The sequence below is a fragment of the Oryzias latipes genome, chromosome 2 (assembly GCF_053564925.1).
Source record: "Oryzias latipes strain Hd-rR chromosome 2, Olatipes_Hd-rR_3.1".
Taxonomy (NCBI): domain Eukaryota; kingdom Metazoa; phylum Chordata; class Actinopteri; order Beloniformes; family Adrianichthyidae; genus Oryzias; species Oryzias latipes.
This window is the reverse complement of record NC_136238.1, coordinates 49,389,858-49,409,560: the sequence shown is the minus strand read 5'-3', so window position 1 is coordinate 49,409,560 and position 19,703 is coordinate 49,389,858. Positions and strand designations below refer to the sequence as shown.

At 42.4% G+C, this 19,703-nt stretch overlaps 1 protein-coding gene across 1 annotated transcript; it reads left to right on the top strand.

The window, feature by feature from the left end:
* Nucleotides 1-208: 208 nt before the first annotated feature.
* On the top strand, nucleotides 209-11,620 carry LOC144989126 (uncharacterized). The gene is made up of 12 exons (XM_078941178.1): nucleotides 209-543; nucleotides 2,991-3,090; nucleotides 3,227-3,330; nucleotides 3,400-3,675; nucleotides 3,784-3,877; nucleotides 3,957-4,024; nucleotides 4,126-4,344; nucleotides 4,678-4,800; nucleotides 4,891-4,956; nucleotides 5,063-5,143; nucleotides 5,239-5,304; nucleotides 5,609-11,620. The coding sequence occupies exons 2-12, from the start codon at nucleotides 2,991-2,993 to the stop codon at nucleotides 6,335-6,337; spliced, it is 1,926 nt and encodes a 641-aa protein (XP_078797304.1). The 5' UTR covers nucleotides 209-543; the 3' UTR covers nucleotides 6,338-11,620.
* Nucleotides 11,621-19,703: the final 8,083 nt, after the last annotated feature.

Here is a 19,703-nt window from a genome sequence, read left to right as displayed (position 1 = left end):
AAATTTTGAAAGGAATTAAATAAATGCTGATACTATTTTATATAAAAGCATTGTCATTGTTGTAATTCACAGATTCACTCTTTTTTTCTGCAAACAGTAAGTAATGCTGAGTCGGTTCTTAAAACGTTGTGAATAATAAAGTATTATGATTGTGTAGTTGCAAAAGTCCTACAAATGGTTTTGCCCGTTTTCTATCCAATCACGTAAAAAAATTGGGGTGTGGCTGTCTGTGATTGGTCCAAGCTGGTAGAAGCTTCTGGAAAGGTGGAGAATTCGTCCCTTTTCCCACGGGACTTCTGAGTGATCGGACGTGTCTGTCAGAGCTCTGTGAGAAAAGGTTTTCCTTGGTTTCTGTATCCAGAGGATCGGCTGATTTTCGCCAGAGAAGCATCTCTACTGCCTGTTACTTCGACCAAAAGAGGATTTAACTCCATCTTTCCCCCCCCAGAGTTTTTAATTCTCCACCCATCCCCCTTTTTTTCTTCTCCTCTGTCTCTGTAGGACTCCATTTTGTTGCCCCGGCCCACTTTTTAGGTCGAGAAGGTAAGCGTTTTATAAATATCTCAGACGTATTTGAGAGTAAAATGCTTGTGCTTTATAGTTCTGCTGTTGTAAAAAAGAGTGTTGCATTTTAGTAGTCACTTTGTTTGCTGTGTGTCGAAGTTTAGCCGAACTTCAAAGCATTGTCGTTTTAAGCTAGCTAACTAGCGTTAGCAAGCCAGAACATTGAAAGACGCAAATTTAAAAGTATTTGAGTAAAATGCTTGGATTATTTTGCTGCTGTTGTGAAGATGAGTGTTGCATTATTTGTAATTTTATCGGTGACTTTGCCTCGTGTTGAAGCTAGCTAGCTAGCGCGTTAGCTAGCTAGTCCAGACCCAAACTTGAAAGTATTTGAGAGTAAAATGCTTGATTTATTTTTCTGCTGTTGTGAACATGAGTGTTGCATTTGTGTGATTTTTATCAGTGACCTTGCCTCGTGTTGAAGTTATCTTAACATCAAGTGGACGTTTTTTCTGAAGCAAGCTAGTTTGTGTTAGCTTTGTCAGTATGGAATTACCCAAAGCTAAAGTATTGAGAGCAAAATGCTCGTGGTTCATATTTTTGCTGTTGTGAGTTTTGCATTTGTGTAATTTATTAGTGGCTTCGCTTCGACTTGGCTTTAGCTTTAACTTCAGAGGACAGTCGGTGTGTTTGATGTTGTCGGAATGGTGTGTGTGTGGGGGGGGGGTGTCGGTCGGTGTTCACTCATCTGTTCATGCGGTTTGTTGCTTTATTGCTGTGGCATTGTCTAATTTTATTGTGTTATTGCTTGGTGATTTTATATATATTTTACTGTTATTCAATTCAGTGCTGATTGTATTGCTTTCATTCAGTTTAGAACTAAAAATGTCTTAAATTGCATTAAAAGTTGCATTTAAAAAAAAATCTCTTAACTGCACATGAAAAAATTCAGCTATGTTCTAAATCTTTTGTCAAAGAGGTAAAGCATTTATTAAATAAATTTTCTTTTGTTAAGTCATTAAGAGTTTATTAAAAGGTATGACATTTTTAAATTGGGGTATTTATTTTGTGTTTAAAATGTTCCAAGTTCACATGGAATTGTAATATCACAAATAGAACTTGCTAGGATTCTTTTTTTTTTTTTTTTTTTTTTCATTTTACCTGAAATGTGACACACATTGGGTTACATTTGCATGTAGGTAGATGCTATTATGTATTAGTTACTGTCTTCGCAGTGACTGTTACTGTTGACTCCTGGATGTTGTGATTGATTCTATTTGGTAGATTTAATTTGAATTCTGTGATTTTTAGTGTGAATTTACCTATGGATGGTTTGGGCCTGCTGGTGCAGCTGGTTTCTTCTAAATGAAAGTACTGATCACTCATGGAGCTGCATGTTGTTTTGATGCAAGTTTGTGAGATTGTGTAACCTCAGCCAAATGATGAAGTTGAATTTAGTCAGATCTGTGGATTTATGACTGAGGATCTCCTGAAACTGTAAAGTTTATCTGCTGACTTGATGCGAAATTAAAGGCCTGTTTGTGATCTGTGTATCCTCTGGAGGAAAATATTGGTAAAAAGTTAGATTTTCTTTAAGATCTGTTTGTTAAAACAAAAAAGATTTAAAGCACACTTATTTCATTCTGTAGAAGTGTTTTGGAAAAGATTAATAGAAGTAATGAATAAAGAACTGATGGCTCACCAAAATAGACTTCATATATGTAGCAGAAGAAGCCATTTTGAACTAGTAATGTTACTTTTCAAAGGGTATCTTATTAAAAACAGGTGTGCTTTTCTCCAAAGGGAAAAAAAACCTCTGGAAAAAAAATGCTTTCTAGTATTTCAACTTTTTTTTTTTTTAAATGAAATGATAGTTCAGATAAAAATCTTAATTGTAATAAATGTAACTTGCAGCTGCACAGTCAGAAGTCAGACGGGTTTTTCTGCTGCAAACATTTTGAACATGCTGGTTGCTGCACTAAATCAGTTTTCCTGACATGAAAGAGGCCTGTTAATGCACCTGGCTGATTTTTGTTTTTATTTTTTGTCGTTTTGGTAATTTCCTGCTGCTTGGCCAGATTTATCTTATTTCTGGGCTGACTGTCCATGTGAATTTTAGCATGTCCTGCTTCTGCTGCTGCAGTGGTCAGCAAAAAGTTATATTTTCTTTAAGATCTGTTTTTTAAAACAAAAAGGATATATAGCACACTATTTCATTCTGTGTTTTGGAATAGATTAATAGAAATACTGAATAAAAGATTTACTGCTCACAAACAGTGGCAACTATTTTTGCTTGCTGTAAATCTTTTTCTAAAGTTTATTCTGAAAGAAACATACAATGCTTTTTAAATGTACTGCTATTATTTATATTGTCAAGGAAAATTAGTTTTAATGTATATTGGACAAAATGATCTTATATTATAAAAGTACTGGTTGTGCTAAAAGTGTTGTTTGTGTGTTTTTGTGTGTTTATGATCTTTGTGTAGATGCCACGGGGCAAGGACCACCGCAGAGCCCGTGCCAGGAACTTCGCGCCCATGGACCTGGGACCGACTGGCCATCCAAGCCCGAGTGCTCCGAGTTCACGTAAGTAACTGAGATTTTTTTTCTCTCTCCATTATTGCATCAGTTTTATTCTGCTCCCTAATCTTTTATGAATTGATGCATGTGCATGTGCTGTTGGCTAAAAAGAGAACACACCCTAACGTGTTGTATTTCCCAGGCTCCGGCACTGGGTTTAGGCACCCCGTGCGAAGATGGCCAGTGTCTTCTGCCACCGGGAAGAGCCACAAGTGCCTTGTGCCGCCAGAGTCTCCCGGGGAGAAGGTAACGTACCTGTGACTGACTGTTACCCAGTGTAAGTTATGGCTATGACAACAACTGCATGTGTTCCAGTTCGTCCTGGTGGTAGGAGACTCCCACCTTCGCGCCCTGGTGGACGGGATCGTCCGGATGCCTGGGGGTGGGGGCATGACCTTCGGGTTCATGTCCACCCCTGGCGCCAGTGCAGCCGAGCTGTACAAAGAGGTAAGGCACGCAAACATTCCACGTACCCCCGATCTTGTGTGTCTTCTCGCCCCCAGCAACAACCTGACGGCCAGCCGGACGCTCCCCGAGGCAGCTGTGGACTTCAGGCGGCTCCTGACTCTGCTCCAGTCCAAGTGGTCCAAGGTAAGTGTGTTTTAATCGTTGCACGTTGAAGAGAAGCAGAGGGGGATGCAGCAGCAGAAAGTGTAATTACTGAAGCTGATTTGTGTGTTTGTGGGATTGTTTTACCAGCTCTTCGTCCTGGACTTCCCGCCTCGCCTGACTGTGGCCCCGGACCTGCAGACGTTCCTCCGCCAGGACTTCAACCGAGTGGCGGCGCAGATGGGTATAACATCATGTCCTTGTTGGTTGTCATGTAGATGACTGTCTGGGGGAACAGTTCACTAACTTTCATTCCTGTGCAGGCATTAAGTACCTGTCTGTTGCTGAGCACTTCAGCTTGGACCGCTTGGCGCTGTGGGCCCGCGATGGGGTAGGTTGATGGTTCTGGTAGTTTTTGATGCAGACAGCTTTTCTCAGTACAATAAGCCTCAAATCAAATCTCGTGGGGTTTTTTGTTTTTTTGTCTTTCAGGTCCACCTGAGTGACGATGGAGGGATGGTCCTTCTGGCTTCCCTGCTGTGGAACTACTCTGCTCTGCAGCTGGTGGAGCCAGAGGTCCAGGCGCCTCCTCCTGCGTCGCCCCGGCCTGCCGTGCGGCGAGTCACTCCTAAGGTGGTTGTGAGGGAGCACCCTGTGTCCCCTCCTCCAACCAACCCTTTTGAGTGGGCTTGCAAGGTAGGGAAGGCAAAGGTAAGCGTCAGCTCATTTCATACAAATGAAATGATTTTTCCTGTTTTGAACTTGTTCTTGGGTTCAAGGTGAATCCAGCTTCCTGAAAGCCAGACCAGAAGTGGCGTGTGCAGAGCAGGTCTGTGGTCCATGGAAGAGGCTAGTTCAAGTGTCTAAATAGTTTTGCTCTTTCTTTCTCACTCTCTACAGAAAGCCAGTCCTTCGGGTGCAGACCGCTCTTCTCTGGCATCCTGGCACGGGCGGGGATTGGAGCAGGTCAGTTTTAGGAAAAATAAAACTGCAGTGTGTTTGTCGTGTCCACATGATAACATTTCTGTGTTTTCTATTCCACAGGCTGCTCCTCTCCCGGTGTCGCCCGTGCGCTTCAGCCCTGCTATTCTGGATCTGATGGACAAATTTTACCCGTCAGATCTGGACTGTGCTGGAGCTGCTGCGCCTGTTCCCGCTGGGAACAAGGTAGGTGTTTTGTCTTGATGCTCAGAGTTCAGAATAGCTTTATAACTGCTCCTAAATACTTTTCTTCTGGTGTTTGTCATTATTCCTCAGACGTCTCGTGCTAGACGTCGCCGGAGGGCTGTGGCTGCATCTCAGAGGGCTGCCCCCAGGCCCCAGGTAAGAAGAGGACACATTTCAGTGTTGTGTTATAGAGGTCAAAACAGATTTTTAAGGTGTGATATTTAATGGTGTGTATTTTTGTGTACTTTTATTTTTCACTAAGGCGGATGTCCCCGAGCACGTGGAGGTGACACCCCGGCCTTCACCTGCCAGGCGTGTCAGGAAGGAGAGGGTTCCGGCCCAGGTATAATGAATTTGGAGTTTCATTCAGTCAGAATGCTGCAGCACCTAGTTCATGGTAAAAATGTGACATTAAATACATTACATGTTTGTATGCAGGACCGTGTGGGGGTGACACCTAGGTCTCCTACCAAGGACGTGACGGTGGAACGGCCTGTGGACCAGGTGAGAGACTAAAAGAAAAAGGCTCAATATTGATGACGGTTTTTATTTATTTACTCATTTTAAGTTTGACATGTTTGTGTTCCTACTTAAGCTTTTGTTGTGTGCTCCTTTAGTAGCAGACATGATTCTTGGGCAAGTATGATCAAAATGCTTCCTAAGCCTTAAGTTCTTCATCAGTGCATTCTTTTATTTGATTTGAGGTGTTTAGGGTTGCTTTAATTGCATTAATTTTAGATAAGGGTAAAAGAACATGCTTGTTTTTTTTCCCTTGACAGTAATGTCTTTTTCTCCTCTTTTCCTAAAGGACCAGCAGCAGTGTGGACGGCCTGCTGCAGGAGGTAAGAAGAGCAGCAAAGGTAAGAGCTGTTCTCCTTCCTGCATCTGCTGTGCGGTTCAGCCAAGTTCAGACCCTGTAATCTTGTTTGGTTCCTCTGAAAACTTAAGTGAAGTGGTTCCTGCTCCTGCCAGTTGTAGTGTTGAGGCTGTGTCAGACTCTAGTTCAGTTGACATGGAGGTTGGTGTAACGTTTGGCTCCTCGGATGATGAGCTGGTAACCTCTGAGGTCCAGGAGCCTGGTCCTGTTCCTGCTGCTGGTACCTTAAAGTTCCCCAGCATCAGAGGATCGTTCCACCAGGGCAGTGAGCTGTTTGGGAGCAACAGTGGGCGGCAGTGCATGGCCATCTCTTTGGTGGCTGCTGCCAAGCACACTGTTAAAGGTGTTTTTCAGTGGGACACTTGTGAGTTGGATTCTGTGCTGCTTGCTGGAGATCAGGTTTACTCGGACCTGCAGAGACAGAACAAAATCACTGACTCTGCAGGTTTTCTGAGAGTGACTGATCTTCCAAGTCAAACAGGGCTCGACATAGCCATTTGTCCGCTGGCCCGGTCCGGTTTTTCGAGCAGTGCGGACCACAAGACTTTACTTTTCACTTGTCCGCTCGGGCCACTAAAATATCTAACGGTTTATATATTCTTCACCTTTTTCAATAAAGTAAATTTTGCGAAAACGTGTAGATTTACCTCGTCTTCATAATTTAGTTTTTCTGCTAGTCCTGTGTTCAGACTTCAAGGGTTTCTATGGGAAACCTTTGATCACTTCTCCTTCTCTCCCGCCTGCGCGCGCGCGGCTTTCACTGCCGAGCACCACGCAGCACGCGCTCACTACTTTTTTTTTTCAAACTTTATTGAATGTAACAATTCAATACAAAACAATGTTAAACAGCAACAACGAAGGCACAAGCCAGTGGGTTATTATTACATTTGATTATAAATCCGACACCGTCACTGAAGAGAGACTGAAGCATGTCAGAGATGTGGAAGACATGGCAGGAATAGATAGGAATATGTTAGTAGTTATTAATTAGTAGTATGGACAGCAAGATATTTAATGAATGCATTGAAGATGAAACTGTATCCACTAAGCTTTAAGCTGAATGTCAAAGAATCAAAGGCAACTCCAAATACCGGAATCTCACACTCAAATGCAGTAGAATGTTAAACTACTTAATTTAGTTTTTCTTTACAACACTGTAAGCAGTAAGTATTTCTAGTTAGCTGAATGATCTCAGTTAGACCTGCACAATATGAGGAAAACTCGCGATATGCGATATCAGAGATTAAAATTGCGATAACGATATAATTTGCGGTATATAAACAAACAGCAAAATAACCAAATAACCATTCCCAGTTTAAAAATTATACTCCAAATGACCCACGTCGACATAGGTTACAAACATCTAACATAACAGGGCTCCATCTGATTGGCCAACAATGTGAAGGCGTCCATCCGATTGGTCAAATGCATTAAGGGATTTATTTGATTTGTTAAATGGTTCAAGCTGCCATTAGATTGTTTTAACACATTTAAGGTTTATGATTTATTGCGATATTTGCCGTTTAAAAGCACCATGAAAACTTCTGAACTAGTGTTACCTACTACACTGCAGTGCTCTCTTCAAAACATCTGAAACAGACTAGAGCAGATTTAAGTTTGATATGGTCTATTTTCAGTCATTGAAAAGTGTAGAAATAAGTGATGTCACCAGAATGCACCAAATTGCACCATATTAAAAGTTTCCGGGGGGGCATGCCCCCGGATCCCCCTAAAGTTGCAAGCACCTGCGAAGCGGCGGGTCCCGCTATGCGCGGTGTCGGGCCAGTAACTTTCAGGCAGGGCCAGTAAGTTTCAAAAACTACTGGCCCTGTGGGCCAGTGCAAATTTCTGGGCTATGTCAACCCCTGTCAAGTAGTGGTAGATGGGGTTGAACTGTCCTGTGTTTTTGGGGAAGTTGTTAGTGGGGATGCTAAAATCAATTCGGGTGAGTTTGTTGATGTGGGTGCGTTGGTCCCCCTGAGGGAGGGGCTGGCTAGGATGACGGCAAAGTACAACACATGTCTGCTGACACTGTGTGAGAACACGTGTGCCGTCATTGCTGAGAATGGATGCTGGGCTATTGTAGACTCCCATTCTCGCAGTCCTGAAGGGATGAGGGTCCCTGATGGATCCAGTGTAGTTCTGTTTTTTGACTCTGTGGGTGAAGTTCACGACTACCTGCAGAGGTCAGTCGAGGGCATTGTCCTCACAGAGTTTGAAATAGTTGGTGTTGGTTTTTCTGCTTCCAATACATTTGGCCCTTTCTTAGGAAGTCCTGTAGAAAGTAACTCCCTGAACCTCTGCAAAGAGAGCCTCTTCCATGACACTTCATTAGATGTCAATGTACAACCCCAAAAGACAGCAACAAAACGAAAAATGGATTCAAAAATTGATTTTGCAGACCCTTCAAGTGAAAACCTAAAGAAAGCGAAATTAGATGATGTTGCTGTGGAGGATCAGGATGTAATTTTTAGCGAGCCTGAGCAGGAAATTTTCTATTTTAACCCTTTAAATCGGGATGTCTGCCAGGCTCTGTGCTCAATGTTAAATATTGAGTTCCAAAATTTTAATGCCCCACCTGCTCCTCCCATTGGTTTGTTAGGGCCCCCCTGCACCAACGAAAGAATCATTGGAGATGGAAATTGTTACTTTAGGGCCATCTCTCAGTCTGTGAGCGGATCCCAAAACAGCCACAGAAAAATTCGCTTAGCTGTGGTTAAACAATTGGAAACGAACCCCGATCTGTATAGCTGGGTAATTGGGCGTGAGTTCTCCTCTGTGGCTGAGTACATAACCAAATCTAGAATGCGTTTTGTTAGTGTTTGGGCCACAGACATAGAAATTCAAGCCACGGCTGATTTATTAGGAGTAAATGTTTTTGTATTGTTTGATGGCAGGTGGCTTCGGCACCAGAGCAGCGGTCAACAATTATCTGAAAACGCCATTTATATAGAAAACTGTGGTGGAACACATTTTGAGACTGTTGTCTGCGTTAAAGATCCACAACAGGACCGCTGTGCTGGTTGTTGTCCCTCTGCCAACAAACAACCAAAAACATATTACATGCGTTCGCATGAAAAAGATGACATTTGTTCTACCGGCATAAAGACAAATTTAATAATTGACAACCGGAGCAAATGTGGAAAATTGACTTCAAAATACTTTTTATACCTAAAAAGAGGACAGACGCCAAAAAAGTTGAAAGGAAAAATCTACAAAGACAGCGAGAGGGAACGGTTAAAACATGTCATCCAAAAAAAATACGTTAAAGATGCAAGTTACAGACAGAAAGTGAAGTTGATAAATAGGAGACGTCAAAAAAGAACATACACGGAAAATGAGGATTATAGAGAAATGTTAAAGTCGAAAGAGAAAACAAAATATTGTGACGTAATGGAGAAAGTTAAAAACCAAAGGAAAACAAAATACAGAGAAGATTCCGCTCACAGGACCATGAAGAAAAGTCTTAGCATACAAAAATATAGAAGAGATGCTGCACATAGGACCATGGTGAAAGCACAGAGCATAGAGAAGAATAAAAGAGACGCCACACACAAAATTAAGGTTAATGTTGGAATAAAAAAGAAATATCGAGAAAATCCTGCATTCAGAAAGACTGTCATAAGTAATGCTAAACTGAAGAGGCAGTTGAATAAAAAGAAGGCAGAGAGTTTTCAGGAAGTCATGCAGGACTTCCTAAAAAAGGTGGAAAAAGGTCCAGAGTTTGTTTGCTGTGTGTGCAACAGACTTCTGTTTCATCACCAGGTTTTGCTGTGTGTCAGGGAGACGTACAGCAAATCTGTGAAGATGGCAGAGATTGCAGATGTGTGCATTAGTGAGGACTATCTGCACCGCTGCAACATGGACTGTGAGAGCCCATGTTTGTTTTTAGGGACGGCGAGGAGCGCTCTGTGGGTTTGCCACTGCTGTGACTCCAAGTTAAAGAGAGGTCTGACCCCGCCTGAGTGGGTCGGTAACAACTTGGAGGTGTGTCCTGTCCCACCTGAGTTGGCCTGTTTAAATAGTTTAGAGCAGCATCCGATTGCACTGCATATACCTTTCATGAAGATGCTTGCTCTGCCTAAAGGTGGGCAGAATGGTGTTCACGGCCCAATCACGTGTGTTCCTGCCAACTTGGTGCAAACGACCAATGTGCTGCCTCGGTCTGACATGGAAGGGTCTCTGCTGCGCGTCAAATTAAAGCGTAAACTGACTTACAAAGGTCATTATGAGTATCAGTTTGTGGATACCATGCACATTAGGCGGGCCTTGCAGTATTTGAAACGCAACAATAAGTATTACAAAGACATAGACTTTAATGAAGCTTGGCTCAATGACTTTTGTAAAGAAGAATTGGAAGAAGAAAATCGAAACGAACCAGAAAAGCAGACGGACAAAAAAGAGGATGAGGCCGATGATGGAGAAGATGAGCTTCTCCATGACAGACAGAATCACTGCATGTTCCAAGATTCTGCTCTGTTCCCAGTGGACATCGGCCAAGAAGTCCTGGACCAGTATTTTGAGGATATTTTGAATTTGGCCCCGGCGGAAGGAAACAATCCGGTCCGATTATTGACAAATCGAGAAAATGAAGCTAAATGTTTTCCTGTCATCTTTCCCGATGGTAAAAACGTTTACCACGAAAACAGAAGGTTCAAATTAACTCTCTCGCGTTACTTTAACAACAGGATCCTCCATGCTGACGGTAGGTTTGCACAGAACGTCGAGTACATCTTCTTTGCACAGTACATGTCGGAGGTGGAAAAGGTTGTTTCTAGTGTGTCTGTGGCTCTCAGAAAAGAAAAATCAGGAAGTGCATCTGAAGGTGTAAGTGCCGATGCACCTACTGAGAAAACCCTGAAGAAGCTGCTGGAAGCAGATCAGGGCTTTTGTTTCCTCCGGCCTATTCGAGGCACTCCGGCATTCTGGCAGGCAACACAGAAGGACCTGTTGGCCTGTGTTCGTCAGCTGGGTATTCCAACGTGGTTCTGTTCGTTCTCTGCTGCCGACATGCGTTGGAAAAATCTCCTCGACACTGTGTTAAGACAGGAGGGGAGAACCCAGACAGCTGACCAGTTGGATTGGGCTGAAAGATGTGAATTGTTGCGCAGGAACAGCGTCACAGCGGCACGCATGTTTGACTTCCGCTGGCACTGTTTCCTGAGGGTGGTCCTGATGTCTCCGGCTAATCCTATAGGGAAAATTGTGGATTTCTTTTATAGGATTGAGTTCCAGCAGCGTGGGTCCCCTCACGTGCACGTTTTGTTTTGGATTGAGGGGGCTCCACGGATAGGGAAAGAGTCGGAAGAGGAGGTCGCAGCGTTCATTGATAAATACGTCACCTGCGAGATTCCTGATGATGATGAAGTGTTGAGGGAAATTGTTCTGGCTGTCCAGCAGCACTCTAGGACCCACACCAAGTCATGTAAGAAGGGGGGGACCAAATGTCGCTTCAACTTTCCAAAAACAGCATCCGGCCGCACATTTGTAATTGAAGACGAAAAGATTGTGAAATGCCCCAAATGTACTGACCCGAACGTCAAAGCCGGCGAAGTATCCAAATTAGAATGCATCTGCTGGAAGATTGACATGAAGAAGCAGATTGCTGCGGAGGCATTTGACTTTTTGACCGAAATTAACCGCGTTGTTAATGACGACAAATCAGAATTCGAAACCCTGGAGCAGATCTTTGAGTATTTCCAAATTGACCAGGAAATATACGAGAAACTGTTCAGGGCCTGCCATCGGAGAAGCCAGGTCGTCCTAAAAAGAAACAAAAATGAAATCTGGATCAACCCCTACAACAAGTCCCTGTTAAAATGTTGGAATGCAAACATGGACATTCAGTACATCGTTGATGCGTTCGCTTGCGTCGTGTACATCATCTCGTACATTTCAAAAGAAGAGCGCGAAATTGGCCTGTTGTTGCGAAACACCCAAAAAGAAGCGGAAAAGGGAAACACCAGTGCAAAAGAGACACTGAAGAAATTAGGCACCGTATATTTACACAATCGGCACGTGTCGGCTCAAGAAGCAGTGTATAGATTGGCCAATATGCACCTAAAAGAATGCTCCAGAAAAGTTGTGTTCATTCCAACCGGGGACAACATCATTAGGATGAGCAAACCGCTTGCTGTTCTGCAGCAGCAAGATGAGTCCGGGTCCCAGTGGATGCTAAACATCGTGGACCGGTACAAAAATAGGCCACACGATCAGGAATTTGACGACCTGTGCATTGCTACTTTCGCGTCCGAATATCGGCTATTGTCAAAAAACGAAAGTTCCAAAAATGCGATAGAGCTCCAAAATAATTGTGGTCTGGTCGTAAAACGCACACGCACCAAACCTGCAGTCGTCCGTTATGCGCGCTTCTCCGAGCACAAAAATCCGGAGCGGTTTCATTTGAGTATTCTCCAATTATTCCTCCCGTATCGCACGGACGACGACCTGAAACCGCAGGATTTCAAATTCTATCAGGATTATTATAAGAACGGTACAGTGCGTCTTCGAAGCGGTGAACACACTGTTGAAAGTGTTGTCGATCGTAACCGGGAGAAGTTCGAGCTTGAGGCTGATGCGTTAGAGCTGGCCCAGGCTGAGCTGACGGATGCAGGGTTTTTGGAGGCTACATGGGACATTTTGGTCCCCGGGGCCCAGTTGGAGCAGCGGGAGAGTGAGATGGAGCAGCGAGAGCAGCTGGTAGAGAGAGGGACAGAGGGGGAACATCAGGAGGACATTCCAGATCTGGATGTTCTCCGTGGAGAAGCTGCTCGACTGGAGAAGAGTCCCGGTCTCAGTAGGGAGGAGGGGCTGTTGCTCATCAGCTCTCTGAATGAGCTGCAGCTCTCCACCTTCCTACATGTCAGAGAGTGGTGTTTACAGAAGGTCTCAGGTCAGAATCCAGATCCTCTGCACATGTTTGTTACAGGCGGTGCAGGGACTGGAAAGAGCCACCTGATCAGAGCGATCCAGTACGAGGCTACGAGGTTGCTGTCACCTCTGTGTCTCCAGCCGGACGCCGTGTCGGTTCTGCTGACCGCCCCCACAGGGATTGCTGCCTACAGTCTGAAGGCAGCAACCATTCACACTACATTTGGAATCGGTACAGAATTCCGTCTGCCGTACTCTCCTTTGGGCGAGGAGAAACTTAATTCTATGCGCGTTAAGTACCACGATTTGCAGATTTTGATCATTGACGAGATTTCCATGGTGGACCACAGACTATTGATCTACATCCACGGCAGACTGCGACAAATTAAACAAACAGGTGACTTTTCCCCATTTGGAAAAGTGTCAATTATCGCTGTTGGAGATTTCTATCAGTTGCCTCCCGTTAAAGGGAAACCACTTTATGCAGAAAAATCTGAGCTAAATTTGTGGTCCATGTGCTTCAAAGTGGTTGAACTGACAGAGATTGTCCGACAGAAAGACCAAGCATTTGCACAGATGTTAAACAGGCTTAGGACGCGTACAAAAGACACCAAATTGTTGCCCAGTGATGTGCAAATGCTGAAGCAGTGTGAAACGGGCGAGGACAGCACGGCTTTGCACATTTTCCCCACCAATGCCCAAGTGTTTCAACACAACTTGGAGCAGCTCAAAATTACTTGTGAAGATTTCTGTGAAATTGTTGCAGAAGACTTTATCCCGAGTAAAGAGACGGGTAAACTGCAACTGATGAGTGGGCATCACAAAAAAGTGAAGAACAGCTGTTTGGAAGAGAGGCTGTTATTGGGAGTCAACGCTCGAGTGATGCTATGCAAAAATTTAGACATCACAGATGGTTTGGTAAATGGGGCATGCGGCATAGTCACCCACATTGAATCCTACACAGAGGGGGGGTTTCCAAAATATGTTTATGTGAAATTTGACGACGAGGAAATTGGGAAAATAGCTCGGAGAAGGTGTGCCAAAGCCGACTTGCCTGGTTCCACTGCTATAGAGCCCGAGGAAGAGCGGGTGAGCCAAAAGGGGGGGATGAGGAGACAGTTCCCACTCAAGCTGGCATGGGCTTGTACCGTCCACAAGGTACAAGGCCTGACCGTGGACAAAGCTGTGGTCTCCTTTAATAAGATCTTTGCTGCTGGACAGGTGTATGTTGCTGTGAGTCGGGTCAGGACCATCGAGGGGTTAATCATTCGGGATTTTAAGGAAAAGGCGATTTACTGCAATAAACACGCGAAGGCTGCTCTGGAGAAGATGCCCCCCCCTCCTGAGTGATGAAAGAGGACGTGACCCGTCTTCTTTCAGTGTTTTTCTGCTGAATGTTCAGGGATTATGCAGACATGTCTCCTATCTGGCCTACTGTACACAGCAGCTGCAGCCTAACTGCATTGCTGTGACAGAGACATGGCTGACCCCTAGCTCTGCCTTAGAAGCTGTCCAAATGGACGGCTTCAGTTTTCCTACAGTGGAACCAACCCAGCATTAGTTGGCCTGAAGAGCCAGCAACATGGGGGGGTTGGGATCTACTGTAAGGACGGAGGAGACTACCAAATTCTGGAGAAGCCAGACCTTAATTTGGAGTGTGTTGTTTACAGGAGTCTGGCTCTAAATTTAGTGTTAGCTGTAGTGTATCGGCCCCCCTCCTATCCTGTAGTGCTGTTTAGGTCCCACCTACAGGATTTGGTCATTTGGTTAGAAACTCAAAGTGAATCAGTAGTAGTGATGGGAGATTTTAATGAAGACATCCTGAAGTCCTCTTCCATTTTTAATCTGATGGCGGACAGAGGCTTCAGGCAGCATGTCACTTCTCCCACAACAGAGAGGGGGGAAACTATCATAGATCATGTCTATGTCAAAACTTCCAAATTCACTGTCAAGGCCGTGGTCAGTCAAATTTACTTCAGTGACCACGAGGGGATCCTCTGTTTATTTAGTGCATCCTAGAGGGGGGGAGTTTTCTGCTGGAGACAGCCTGGTGGTTATTGTAAGGTGGGGAATTGTCGTTGGATTTTTTTTTTTAGTGACAATTAGGAATTGGTGGGGAGGGGGGTCTGAGTGTTTGAGTGACTTCGGGTTACCTTCATAACAGATGAGTATTCTAAGGGCCAAAGGTAAGATGTTTTTGTATTTTTAATGCAAGTGTTCATGTTCATTTATTCTAAAATGTTCGGTTTCTTTTACTGTATTTCAATAAGCATGTGACACAAAAACGGGTAATATGTGATCAATTCGATTAACATTTAGTTCAAATGTATTTGATCATTTGAAGTCACATGCTGGTTGCAATACAGGTTTTGCTTCCATGTTCAGTCAAAAAAGCAAAAGGCACTGGTAGTTGGTACTCTGGCTTCAGCCAGACGGGGTTCAACTCCCTGCAGTGTCCTTGAAAATTCTTTGACTTTGACATGAAACATCAGAGTAAGTAGTCTTCCCAAAAATGTATTAAGATTACATGTTGATGAAGAGTTGTTTATGAAATGATGAATATACCAGTAATACATTTATGATATAAATGTGTTTTTGTCTGTGTTTTTATACAATAGGTTGCATTGATTTTTTTTTTTTTTTTTTTTTTTTTTAATTTTAATTATGGTGGTACCAGCCTGACACTTTGTCTCCCTTTAAGTTTCAGATATGAAGAGTTTGCTGCAGCTGCTGTTCCTGGAATTGTCTTTTAATATGAAACCAGAGATTATTTTCCTGTTCAAAAGTATGCTTTAACCCCTTAAGTAGAGCTTTGACGGTGTCGAATTTTGATCACCGCGGTGATGAACCACCAGGGGGCGCAGTGGCGCGGTTAACCGCAGCCCCCCCCCCAAAAAAAAAGAAAAAAAATCCCCTGGCGGCCACATCGGAAATAGATACAATTACAATGTACTATTCTTTTTTTTTTTTTTTTTTTTTTTTTTTTAACTTGTCCTGTCCAACAGCTAGGCAGGCAGATGAGAGCTGAGGGCAACGTACTATTCTTAACAGTAACAACTAACAACTATATATCTAACTTGTGAACTAACTATAGGTGTTGTAGATTGACTGTGTGTGTGAGTGCGGAGCGTCTTGTGTAGGAATAGTAGGAAGGTGCGCACACCTGTGTTGGGGGTGTGTGTTGATTCTTCTGCAGCGGACCGCTCTGGAGCTGCACGCAAGTTTCACCTGTGTTCTCTGGTACAGACATCTTCTCAGAATATTATGTATTGCGCAGTAATAAACAGACTGCAGACACTTTGTCACCTTTCCGGTTGCCGTGAACGCCTGTTTGTGTAACTGTAAAGGGAGCCGCGTGTCACGTGCAGCGCAGAGGCAGACAGTGGGAGCAAGAGACAAGAGAGAGTGACAGGTGCGGTGGGAGAAAAGGAGACAACAGTCTGAAAGAAAGAAGGAAAGTCTGAACACAGGACTAGCAGAAAAAGGAAATTATCAGCAAAGATGAATGCGTTTAATGTGTTTATTATAGCTCCAATCATGCATCATATGCAAAACGTAAAAAAAAAAGTGCGTAAAAAAAGTGCAGTGATGCGGTTATTGTTACAGCCCTACTCCTAAGACCTGTGCCGTGTTCCAGACAGGTTTAACTCACCATATGATAATCCCAGAGACCCAGAAGTGATGTACATGCAAACTGAATCCTTTCAATTGATCACCAAATTCATGATCCACCATGGAAAGTAGAGGAAATATGTGGCTTAATTTTCAGAGGCAACTCTGGCGGTTTTAATGGATGCTTATAAATAATTCAAATCTGTCCTTGCTTAAAAGAGGGAGTCTCTGTTCAATTAAGGTATCCTAGAGGTTTTCTGCTGGAGAGACTGGTGTTTATTGCAAGCATTGGAGTTAGTAAATGTAAAGGGGGAGTCTGAAAGTGTAGAAGTAACCTTAGCTTCCTTTCATAATATAGCATATCATTAACTGTTTTAATTTTGATTGGTTGGTTGAGTTTTTACTTTTTAATGTATTCATTTGAAAAGTTCATCTTTCCTTGTAAATGTTCATTTGTAATTAAATGTTTGGTTTCCTTTACTGTATTTCAACAAGCATGTGACACAAAAACACTTAATTTTTTATGGATTTTAAAGTAATTAGATTAATATGTACTTTAAGTGTATTTGATCACTTGAAGTCACATAATGATTGGAATACAGATTTTGCTTCCATGTTCAGTCAAAAAAGCAAAAGGCAGTGGTAGATGGTACTCTAGCTTCAGCTAGATGGGGTTCAACTCCCTGCATTGTCCTTGAAAATTCTTTGACATGAAACATGAAAGTACAGTCTTCCAAAAAAGATTATCTTAAAGAAGATTATACTAAAGTTATAAAGTTTGTTATATGTTGATAAGGAATTGTTTAAGAATTGATCAATATAGCAAAGTTAAATGTATGTCATATAAATGTGTCAATTTTTATTCAATTGGTAGAATTGATTTGTATTATATTGGTACCACCCTGACCCTTTTTTGCCCCTTACGTTTCAGTTATGAGGAGTCGGCTGCTGCTACTGTTCCTGGCATTGTCTATTCATGTGAAACCAAAGATTATTCTCCAGTTGAAAATGCTTAAACCTTGTTTATTCCAGGAAAGTTTTAACATGTTATCTGCTAATCCCTGAGCTCCAGTGATGATGCATGTGCATCGTGCATAAAGGTCCTTTCAATTGAACCCCAAATTCGTGACCCACCAAGAAGAGTGAAGAGAAGGGGAAAAGTGCTTCATATTTTACGGAGGCAAAGTTGGCTGTCTTAATATATGCATATTTAAAATTTCAGCCTGTTCAATCTTAGATTACCCCACCCTTACTTTGACATGTTCTCCCTACCATGACAAAGGTGGATAAAGGTGGAAATATTTCTTGTCATCCATGGACACCAGTAAGGTTCACAAATCATTGAAGAAAAATTGTTCAGAGCACTGTCTAGTGGGTCTAGATGACCAAACTCCCAACGTTACAGTGCCTAGGATAGCACAAGGGTTAAAAGCAAAAACGCAAAAACACTACTGCTGCATCACTAAGGGAAAGAGGGTCAGCTTGGTAAAAAGACTTGCACACTAAATGCATGAGTTCCTAACAATCATTCACATTTTAATTCTGTAATAATGAAAAGGCAATAAGGGCATTTTAAATGTCTATTTAGTTGCTATTTTATTCTCTAGATAATCAAGCGTGACTTTATTTCCTGTCATCAATTGTGCATGTAATGAATTGACTTAAAAATATATTGTGTTCTAGTTGGTGTAATTGAGATGAAAACCTTCTGGAACCTGAAATAATGAGTCAGGTCAAGATGAAACATAAAACAATTTGACAAAGAGGTAACAGTGGAATCAGGTAATCACTGGAGTCATAATGGGATTTACAGTTATTTTTATGTTGTGCCTGTCAGTAGCTAAAAGAAAAAAGGCTGAGGCTCATCCTAATAGACTGCTATGGAAACTGTTGCCAATCATTTCAATTATTCAATCATTTCCACTGATTCCTAGCTAAGCTAACTATCCCTAAAGAGCGAAAAGTGTTAGCAAATCGATCATTGTCACCAACTCCATCACAAAAACAAACAAAAAACACATTGCTGAAGATGCTGATTATGCTAACTATACTAGCTATGGTAATATAGCTAAAATTGCTAGCATAGCGATCAGCATCATTAACTCTATCAGAAAAACACATTGCTCAAAATGCTAATTATGCAAACTATGCCAGCTATGCTAAGGTGGCTAAAAGTGCTAGCATTGCGATCAGCATCATCAACTGACTCAGAAAAACACATTACCTAAAATGCTAATTATGCTAACTATGCTAACTATGCTAATGTGGCTAAAAGTGCTAGCATAGCGATCAGCATCAACTGACTCAGAAAAACACATTACCTAAAATGCTAATTATGCTAACTATGCTAGCTATGCTAATGTGGCTAAAAGTGCTAGCATAGCGATCAGCATCATCAACTGACTCAGAAAAACACATTACTAAAAATGTTAATTATGCTAACTATGCTAGCTATGCTAATGTGGCTAAAAGTGCTAGCATTGCGATCAGCATCATCAACTGACTCGGAAAAACACATTATCCAAAATGCTAATTATGCTAACAATGCTAGCTATGCTAATGTGGCTAAAAGTGCTAGCATAGCGATCAGCATCATCAACTGATTCAGAAAAACACATTCCTCCATTGGTGAGAGCTATATGCCATAAGTTGATAAAAAAACCACTTTTTCCAAAATGGCGGCTTTTTTGTTTATTTTATCTCCATAGCAACCATTTTATGTTTTGTTCCCCTTGAGAAGACGAACAGATTGACGTCAGTTTCGGACAAATCGGTAAAAGTAAACTTTTTGTCGTCCTTAGCAACAGTGGTTTTATGCTAACCACGCCCACATTCCTTATATGTCCAGAACCAGTGTTTTTCAATGTATTCAGTTTCAGGCATGAATGCATGCATTCAATTTTCACTGTATTGTATTGAAATGCATGGGAGTTATAACAGTGCGCCACTTTGCTAGCTTGCCACGCGCACGCCGTTCAAAATCTACAACTTCTAATTCCAACATTTTTTCCACAGTAGCTTGCCATTGATGCCCAAAAAGTTTCGAGACGATCGATAAAAATTCCAACGACAAGTTTACGTTTGAATCTGGTGGTTAAGGTGTTTTTTATAGAAAATTCAAGATGGCCGCCTTTTCCCGAGGTCAAAGGTCGACGAAACTCCAGAGGTGATTGTAGACTTACGCTAGGGACATGCGAGTCAAATTTCGTGAAAATTGCTCGAAAAAAAGTTCCTTTTTCCATATTGTATAAAAACGCAAAAAACGCAAAATGGCAGATTTTGGCACAAAATGGCCGCCAAACCGTAGGTCGTGTCGCCATCACGTAATGATTTCAAAACTTTTTTTGGATATACCCGACAAAGTTATCTGGGTTTCGCTAGCCGATTCTTAAAAAAAAAATCTGAAAATTTTTTTTTTTAGCCGAGTCAGCACTTTTTTTTGCGATCGTTTTTTGTTTACCACGGCCACATTCGTTTATCGATTTTGTCGTATCTGACATCGTTTTGTTCAGTGTGGGCCAGGGAATCGTATATTTCATTTTCA

Bases quoted from the DNA above. Each gene is read 5' to 3' on its own strand.
- LOC144989126 (XM_078941178.1), top strand. From the start codon at position 2,991: ATGCCACGGGGCAAGGACCACCGCAGAGCCCGTGCCAGGAACTTCGCG. The intron at 4,801-4,890 runs GTAGGTGTTTTG...ATTATTCCTCAG, and splicing joins CTGTTCCCGCTGGGAACAAG to ACGTCTCGTGCTAGACGTCG. The intron at 5,305-5,608 runs GTGAGAGACTAA...CTTTTCCTAAAG, and splicing joins TGGAACGGCCTGTGGACCAG to GACCAGCAGCAGTGTGGACG.